Source organism: Dendrobium catenatum, unplaced genomic scaffold, assembly GCF_001605985.2.
Source record: "Dendrobium catenatum unplaced genomic scaffold, ASM160598v2 fragScaff_scaffold_920, whole genome shotgun sequence".
Classification (NCBI taxonomy): Eukaryota; Viridiplantae; Streptophyta; class Magnoliopsida; order Asparagales; family Orchidaceae; genus Dendrobium; species Dendrobium catenatum.
Window position 1 is genome coordinate 2,883,191 of NW_021319382.1, and position 10,113 is coordinate 2,893,303.

A 10,113-nucleotide genomic window follows, 5' to 3' on the forward strand; every position below is an offset into this window, starting at 1 on the left:
TTTGGTAGGACGTTGGACCCCTTTGCAGTGGTGGACCCTTGGTTTGCATATCTAAACATTATCTGAAATATATATTCCTACAATCGGTGCATGTGAGGAGTCCTCTTGTAGGATGTTCTGAGGATAGCGTTTGTTTGTTTTTAGTTTGTTTCTTTTGCTAACTTTCTATTGCTTTGGTTTGTTGGATGATCGCTTCTTTTCTATTCTGAAATTTAGTTGTTTATTTAGCCTATTTTGTTCTCCAAGTGGTGTCTTAAATTTCTAAAGAGATAGTCTTGATTTTCTTGTTCTCTCTTTGTGTTTTGCTTCAAGTTTGTTTCAAGTTGAATACATCAGAGGTCGGCGGCTAGAAGGTCCAAAGGGACCGGCGGATATGGGGTTTGGTGGCCGGCGGGTGGCTAGGGCTTGAGGAGGCCGGTGGTGGGATGTGGGGTTTTCGGGTTTGGGGAAGGAGCAAGAGGTGGCCGGCAGTATGGAGGAGGGAAAAAGGAATAAGAAAGAAACAAAAGAAAGGTAGAACCGAGATCCCAAACCTTCCGGCGATTGTCGGGTTTTGTTTTGGCCCTCTCCTAGGGTGATCTCTCCTCTCTGAAGCACACAAGCAACAAGAGCAAGAAAGAAAACTGAAATTTGTCTATTCATTCATCATCCTTTTACAACACATGAGACCACTATATATAGGTCTGAAATATGAAAAAGAAAAGTACATAATTGCCCTCCGGGCTACAATAACAAAACACTTCCCCATAGAGGTAAATTTGAAAAACAACAAAACTAAATAAAACATAAAGAAATGCATCAAAAGTAGAGACGATGAATCGTATCTGTCGATCTACGATTCCGTTGCCGGTACACGTGTCTGAATCTCTGAACGATGTCCTCATTAGAATTAATGAACATAGTCAAGTTGTTATGTGTGTTAAATTATTTGTTCATATATTGTGGCTTAAGACAACTGTTGTTATATTGTTGTATGTATTAGCTTACATTTTAAGTCATTAAAGGGTTATAAGAATATTTCATGAGTTTTTTATACAACAAGGGTGCATTATAATGTCACATGGAGTGAGGGAAACCATCGGATAAAATCACAAGTTGAGAATGGCTCTCCAGGGCTCTCCATATTGACTCTTAATTTGGTGGGGATCACATAGTGACTTGAACACTTCAACTCATCATCCCCACCATCCAAGAAGTCAAGGCAACCCACTTTCATTAAAAGAAGAATTGGCCTCCACATCACCAAATAACCCCCCAAACACCACCGACATTCAAATAACCACCACTCCAACTATTTGTAATTTAACTTTTCTGTAAAAGCCTGTAGGAAGGATAAATAAAGTGCACAGAATGAATTTTATGAATTATTATTGAACATTTGAAAAGAAAATTACAAGTATTTCTATATTTTTTTCTTTCTTAGATTTGGAGGCCTATAGGTGCCCTTTAGTGAGGGCTTAATTTTTTTTCTTTTGTATATTTTTCAGTAGTTCCTAATATAATACTTAATAATGCTTCTCACACATGTCCTCTACCATGAACAAAAATAATCTAGCCATCTTCTTGAAAAAAAAAAAGAAGAAAGCCCATTGAGAATACATCAGACATTTTAGGTTTTCTATGATATGGTCTTAATTTTGCTTCAACCTAAAATCCGTTCGAAAAATCTTATAAGCTCCAGACTAAATGACAAATATCCCCACACTACTTTTAAGTGTTTCTATCCATTTCACAAAAGAAAGTTTTAAAGAAATAGGGTCATGCGTCAAGTTGGTCATATTAGGGTTTCTAAGACCTAGTCTTGCTTTTGCTACCAGTTGACCACTCTGACCTTGTTACAAAATCTCCAAAGACTCTACAATCATCTAAAAGCATGATTCAATCATTTCCAAGGGTTCCTAAGGTCATTAAAGCCAACTTTCGCAAACTTTAATTTCCTAATGACAAGAACAAACCCTAAGCCAAGGGAGGTCTCCTTGTTTAGCCGACCCTAGCCACCCCACTACAACCTGGCACTCCACCATTTTCAACCCTAGGGTTCCTATGGGATATTAGACAATTCCTATAGCAAATAAAAGACATTGGGTTATTCAGATCCAAGGCTCCATCACTCAACCCCTGAATTGTGAATCATAAGGCGCACTAAATAAGACACTAAACTCTCTATCAGCTAAGATCAACTTAAAATCATCTCCTTAAGCAAGCATCAACTCAAGTTTATTAGGCTCCCTTAGATAACACAACCCATAAATGATAATAAGGACCTATCAAGCTGGGTCGACTACCTTAGTTAACTAAGAAGAACAGGATCCATAACAACCTAATATAATAGAATCATAGGCAAATGATTGAGTTTGTCATCACCCCCCACCGTCCACTCTAAAAGCTACTAGCAGTAAATTTCCTCTAATCTTAATCCAAAATATTAGTATTATAAGTTATGTATTCAAATTTCAAAGCCTACCAACTAGCCTTAATAAAAAATTCTCTCTCATGATCAAGAGGGATAATTAACTATAGTGCTTATAACTATGGGGAGATCTCAAACAATATCATAAAGTCCTTGAAAAATGATGGATGGTGAAATATTTAGGTAATCTTATATGAAATCCAATCTATCTACAAGACATTTAATCAAGAACCATCTCACAAAAAGCAGAGAATGAATCCTCGAAGCCCAAACTTGATTGTTAAGATTAGCGTCGACATTTCAAATGGGGAAAATAAATAAGCTTTTTTATGTTGAAAATTTGGTGCAATGTAAGATTAAAAAAATTATAAGTTTAAGAAATAATGATGTGAAATAAAAAATAAGGTAAATCAAATGTAAGAGCAAGAAAGATTTAAGTACAAAAAATAATAATAATGAAATTGAACAATCTAAAGAGAAAGATGAAAAGATGAGGGACTACAAAGTTTACAATATAAAAAAAGCATCAACGATGATGAAGATGGAATAGATAATAGTGGAGATAGATTATCCCTGGATTATGCATACCACAAAATTAAGTAGTTTAACCTCTTGAATATTCTTGCTGGTAGTTTATTTGAGATAATTCATTTAGCAGCATTTTAGAATTTGGAATACACAAAAAAGTTGTCAAGCTTATTATTTTGCCTATAATATAGCTAAAGTTGAAATGAGCCCAAAGATTAAATTATACCAGGACTACGCATGATACATATTTAAGTATTTTATCTTGTTCAAATTTTAAGGATGTCTTTTGACTATTTTAGTTTAGATAAATTATTTAGCTAGATTTGAAACTTGGAATATACCAGAATTTTTCAAATTTACTTTTGTGCATAACATAGCTAAAACCATTTTGTACTCTAAAAATTCTACATAGATGAGCAAACCAATTTATAAAGTTTTTTTTTTTTTTTCATTGCCAACTCCTGACATCATCCGGTTGAGCACCTAGTGCGGCACTTATTGACCCAAGAGTTCGGTATTAATATCGCCTGTCGGGAGCTTAAGAGTTTTTAATGAAACTAATCTATGAACTATTTACTGTTACAATTACCTATATCTTCATTGTAAACTCATTAGACTTCACCATTAAATGACTTGAAAAAAACATCTGGCTGTAATCAAGTCCATTCAAAGAGAGTATCAGAAAAAAATGAACCAAGCTGTAATAAAAGTTTAAAAAAAACATTTTAGAACCAAGCTGTAGATCTGCATTTCCACTAAAGAAACGTAGAAAAGAAAAACTAACCTTTCGATGATATGAAAAGGGGCCCGCTCTTGAACACCTGCAAATTAACTCAAATTGTTACAAGAGATAAAAATTGAGAAAAACATCTTGAACACATTTTTCCCGATACAAAGTACCTTTCAAAGTATTTTATGTGCAAGATTTGAAAATCCAGTTAAAGTTGTGCCAGTCCCTTAGTTAAAGACAATGTTTCTATAATTTTAATTGTTTCGACAATTTTTGTGTTAGTTTTGGTTTCACTTTTATTTTTTGTTAAAAACAAATAAAGAAGAGCATTCTAAAATATTACATTTAAAACATTATTTTCAATAAATTATAATATTAAAAAAACATTTTAAACATAAGATAAAATAGATTCCAATTCTCCAATTATTAATAACCATATAAAATAGAATCTCATCAAGTTAGAAATATAGTTAATATTCAAAAGATTTTACTAAATATAAATTTAGTCTATTCCTTAATATAAATTATCATTATTTTCATAATTTATTTTTGACAGACCATCCAAATATGAAGGAATCACCATACTGAGCATCTAAAGATTTAATGCGGACAAATCTAAATCAGGTGCAATTCCAATCTTAAATTTTAAACAATTAAAGATGACTAGCTCACTGTTCTAGAATGAGAAGGAATGTAATTCGGGCACAATTCCAAATCAATTCAAGCCATTTTTTATGTTAACTATCATTAATTTAATAATTCATTATATGAAGATATGACTATACTAAGAATAGAAAAAATAAGTTAATTTTTTCTCTTACAAAGGTAAAGATGAATAGATCAACAATATAGAATGGAATAGAATGCGAAGGGATGTAATTCGGGAGCAATTCCAATCTAAAATTTCAAGTTCACATTTATTATTATTTGATATGATTATTCAAAAAAAAAGCTTTTTCATGATTTACAACTAAGCAATAAGACTTTCTAGGGCAGAAATTTCACCCCAAAATAGACCACCACCACAGATTTCAGATTAAAACTTTAAAAAGAACAAATCCTATTCATTCCCAATTAATATTAATTCCTTAATAAAATATTTAAAATCATGAAACATTGAAAAAGGTGCTTTATCTGTTTTTGGTTTCATCGCTTATTAAGAAGGCCTAATATTTAGGCAACGTTTGGGTGCTCAATTAAGTAATAAGCCGAATACATAAACTAGATAATGAGAGAAAGCAACTAACAACTAAAATAAAAAAATTACAAATTTAAATAAAAAAAAACCATAGAAACAATGCCCTGCAATAAGAAAAAGATACTAAACTTCAGCTTAAAATCTATTTCTTGCAAGAGTTTGAATGCTAAACCTACACTTTAGAGATCAAAGACTTACCACTCAAAAAAGTATAAGAATCAAGGCAGCATGATTCAAAAGCGTGAAGCTAAAGCATTTGCAATCTCATTTTGGTCATCCTAGTAAAATATATACTCCAAAAAAAAATCAAAAGAAAACAAACATTTCCTTCTCTTAATTCAAGACAAATATTGAATGTAAATCTAACTTGAATCACAGCTACTAAAAATTATTATATATTTAATGCCAACTTGATAATAAAGTTAGAAAATATTATTTTAATGACAAAAGAAACCTTACAACTACAATAAAAAGGATACAAATTGGATCTACAAGAAATATGGTACTCCTGTTGATTGCTTGCACTTCCAAGTGTAGAGTAGCATATGGAACCAAGTGGTGGTCATAATGGAGAGTTACACGAATAACTATAATTTATGCAAGGTAAGTTCAATAAAATGGACAAGGTTTCTACATCTCTGAGCAGTTCACTAGAGCACAAAATTTTATTTCGATTTGGCGACTTATAGATAGAACTGATTATTACCAAACTAAATAGACTTACTTTAAGTTAATGACAATTTGTATCCCAATTTGCCTTTGTAGAGCTCAATTGTTCAATAACCATCCTAGCAAATAGAAACAGCTATAGTTGCACGATACATAATACTAGTAAGGATGTCTAAGTAACTAGACTTATTAGGAATTTAACACATGATTCCATCCCATAACTATGTCCAAATATTAAGTAACCTGCCTTTATAAACTCAAATCAAGAGGTGAGGAATACGAAGTGATCCCTATGTCATGTCAATGTCATCATAAGGCATCATCATCATTAACCTTATCTAACTACTTTGGATCAGCTTTATGAATGTTCCAACTACATTCATTCGGGTTGAGTCAATAATAATGTGTTGAATTTATCTTGCACAAGTCTTTTTTGCTCAGTTTTACCATTAACTATGGCCCATGCATTTTTCCATCCAAATCCTTTCCATTAATTGTCTATCCACGTTACTAGTGCATCTTTTGTCCTTCTTTGCAGATGTCAAAATCACATAAATTTCTTACACTACCTTGTCTTCAAAATGTGTTACTCCGACTATTTCTCTACATATCATTTCGCACACTAATCATGTTAGTGTTATTCCATCATAAATTCACAATTCTCAATTTGGTTATCAATGACTAGATTGTATTTCAACACTCAAAAAGATAAAGCTTAGCCAATCTAATTGGAAGTTCCTAAACTTACATTCAAATCCCCCAAGTATTATGTAACAAATTGCGCAATATGAGGCTACTTATTTCTAAAAATTGTATATAATATAATTTATATTTAATCAAGGCTACTTATTTCCAAAATTGTTTAAATTTGCGCAATATGAGGCTCGTCTTGAGGCCCTCCTCAGCGCAATTCTAGTGGAAAATGCATGGAGGCTTATGCCTCAAACTTTTTTTATGAGGCTTGCACCTTAGCTTGGCTGAGGTCTACCTTGAGGCACGCCACACCTCGCTAACGTGAGGTTTACGCCTCACCCTATTTATATATACTTTTATTAAAAATTAAAATCATAAACTAAAACCCCGAATAAATCACGCTTTAATGCCCCCCCCCCTCCCCCCAAGCTGCAGCAACTTCCTCTAAACTGTCTTAACCTCCAGCCCTCCATTTTCTTTATAGTCACCATCATCGTAGCCACCGTCATGGATCACCCGCACACCACCACCACTTCTTCTAAAATTTTAATAGTATTAATCTCATCTTTATATTAATGAAAACATTTATGAAAGAGAAAATTGACTAAAATAAAAAAGAAGCAAATTGGGAGACATTGGACTTCATAGGATGAGAGAAGGGAGAGACCAATTTGTTGTTATGATGGCGACTCAAATAAAGATCCCCTTAATGATAACAGTGCAGATGATTTCTAAGTTTTTGTCAACTATCTCATTTTTCTTTAGGAATTAAGTATATATGAGTAGGGAACTGAGAAAGAAAAAAATTTGGAGTTGAACTTGATATTATATGATTTTTTTATGTCATTCATATATTTAATATTATTTTGCTCTTGTAATATTTAAATTTCAATTCTATTTCAAACAATTTATCACTTGTCACTTTACGTCTTGTGCAATTTTTTATTTCATATGTATGTCAATTTGTTAATTCATGATTCAATAGAAAGGTAACATGTCATCATTTAACATACTATTTGGGTATTATATAAAAATCACTTTTAATATTTATTTTGACTTAATGCAATTTTTTGGTTTTGCAAAACGCCTTGAGGCTTACACCTCACCTCACAAACAAAAAAACACTCAATACCCAATTGCGCAATTTTAAATCTTGATTTCCAAAAAATATACTCCATTGTTCTAATTGTTTACTTACTTCAAATAGTCTCGCACAAATATCATACACCAAGGTAACTCATTTTAAATAAGCATCTTTGCATCTAGCATAGAAGAATATTCAATGATCTTTTATGTTTAAATGGATAATAGTGTAGTAGTTGAAATATGATGGAAGACCCAAACACACATGTAGGGTGTGTAGCACATATTCCGCACAATCAAAGTTATAATATGATCGGTTTTAGAAAGCAAAGTACAAATAAACAATCACTAAATAAAATCTTATGGTTATACCTGAATGAATCATACTGCAATCTAAAACAAGCTGGCCAATTTAAGTTATTGATTTATTATTACACATCACAAATAGGTCCAAAATAACTTAGATGTTGTTTTCACCTTAATACCCACCAAATAAATTCTCATACTGCTCAATCATGTTTTTCAAGACAATTAAGAGCCATAAAAGATTATTTTGTTGCTTTAGAACTTGCTCATTAATTCTTAGCACAAAAAACAACTTTATAATAGTTCCTCCACACAATAACAAATTTGATTCTCTAATATTAGCATGATTTTCTAAACCTATGTTCTCTATTATGAACTTCCATAATTATGTTGCATAACTCAAAAGTTTAAGTGTTTAACTCCATAAAATTATCATAGTCATAAAAGTCTGGTACCAAATACTTTTCCAATCATGCGGCTTCACTTATCCTTTCATATTTCATTTAAATATTTGTTAACTAAATTAATCCAACCATGTATCTTCACTTAGCATTTATGTGTTCTACTCCAATTAAGATGCCATTTTAAGTCAGTATCAACCGAAGGAAATATTTAGCTTTTGATGTAAAGTTTAAGAAAAGAATTATGCAAGACATACATTAACCAAACCAACTTGGAGAACATATGGTAGGGTTGAAATAAGATGAATAGTAATGTGATATCATTGCCATTTTCTGTTTAGTTTTTGGGAAACATGGAAAAAGATGAGTGCTTTGAGAATAAGGGCATCGCTAGCTTGGGTTAGTCATAACCTAACCATGGCATGCTCCAGATTAGAGAAACTAGAAAAAGTATCCTTGAAAATCATGCCTAAACAATGGAAAAAGTATATGATCATTACAATTTCAAGTATTAACTTAGCATTTGGCTCCCTACAATACATCAACTAAGCAAAATGGTGCACTTTCAACACATATGACCGCCTTGCAGCAAAGAAATATGGAACTCCCCAACATAATTGAATGATTTGAGTTCTTCACTAATCAGGTTCTACTCTGTCAGGACTCATTTTCACTGTAAAATGCTCATGCAATTGTATCTCTCTTCAGCAAATCTACCATTATTGTATAAGAATGAAGATATCTTCGATATAAGCAAGCAGAACTCACTCTTACATTTCTTCCCCACCCAACAGACTCAGTGATTCAAATCTCTCCAAACTAGCGAGTGAGAAAATTAGTTGTTAACAGATTAACTGGTAGAAAAGCCACAAGAATCCAGGCCTACCTGCTCAACATGCTTCACAAGGTCGAGTTGAATACAAAATTTCTAACTGCTATTAATTATGGGGGGGAAAGCTTATACATTCATAAAAACAGCCACATCATAGCCACGGACACTGGCTAGTGCTTTCCTGAAGCAAAATTTCAATTCAGACTTATCTGCCCATGAAAACTTCACATTATGGATTTGGCATGCTAATCACGCATACAAATGCTAACATTGTAAAACCCAAACATCAGGAATAAAAAAAGCGAACATAAATCCCCCGCAAAATCCTAACTATATAACTTCCAAAAAGATTTGGAATCAGAGGAAATGTCGGGAAAGGAACACGAAATAAAGGGAGCCAATGCAACTACTCGCTTCTAAAATTAGAAGAGAAACTCATAATTAACTCCCCTATAAAATGGCCCCCAAAAAAATAAGGTGTGATAGTCATACCGTGTTAGATGCTACAAGTCTGTGGCGCTCAAACATCGGAGCCGCGGCCGGAGCCGACGCCATCTGTTCCAAAATTCAGCAAATAAAAAACCTTGGACATCAGATCACATTCTGAACCATCCAGATCTCATCGGAACTCCAGATTTCACCAACCCAACAAACAGCAAAAAGGCATTCGCCGGAAGCAAGAATTTCTGGTTAAAACAAATGCAAGTCATGCAGCGACTGCTCGATCCGGGCAATCGCGGCAAGAAAGGTAGTTCTTTCCAGTATCGGAAAAGGTACGGCAGGGTTTTGGGATGGGTAGGAGTCAAGGGAAAGTAAAAGAAAGGGGTTGATGGATGAGGCGGAGCAGAGGAGCAGATTGGTGATTGGAAAAAGACACACTCTTTCGCTCTCTCTATCTGCCCCCGTCCCGTCCTTGCGCCCACCTGTCTTCCTTCCAGGACAGACCAGCTAAGGTACCAACTGACCTTGAGGTTCTAAGCTTCTCTGGAAAGCTTTGAAAGGAAGGGGCGAAGAGGGGTTAGACCCTTTGGGATTAGGTGAACAGTATAGCCGTGATGTGATAATTGTTGTTGGGAGCAATAAGCAATTCTTTATATTTAGCTGGTTGTTACTAATATTTTCATATATCCATCTTCACAAATGAATTAATATTGACTATATTCTTCAAAAATATTATTGGATGCAAATAATATAAATGATAGTTGCACCTAAATATTCCTTAAGAGAATATTCTCCATTTCTTTGTACTAATATTGCAAGAAA

At 33.4% G+C, this 10,113-nt stretch overlaps 1 protein-coding gene across 1 annotated transcript in view; it reads right to left on the minus strand.

The window, feature by feature from the left end:
- Window positions 1-9,905, minus strand: part of LOC110113282 (rho GTPase-activating protein 7) — an 88,779-nt gene extending 78,874 nt beyond the window's left edge. The window contains exons 1-2 of the mRNA XM_020845786.2: window positions 9,343-9,905; window positions 3,723-3,759 (exon numbers count right to left, since the gene is read on the minus strand). Coding sequence (XP_020701445.1) covers window positions 3,723-3,759; window positions 9,343-9,405 — 100 coding nt within the window. The 5' untranslated portion in view covers window positions 9,406-9,905. The remainder of the gene's footprint in view (window positions 1-3,722; window positions 3,760-9,342) is intronic.
- Window positions 9,906-10,113: the final 208 nt, after the last annotated feature.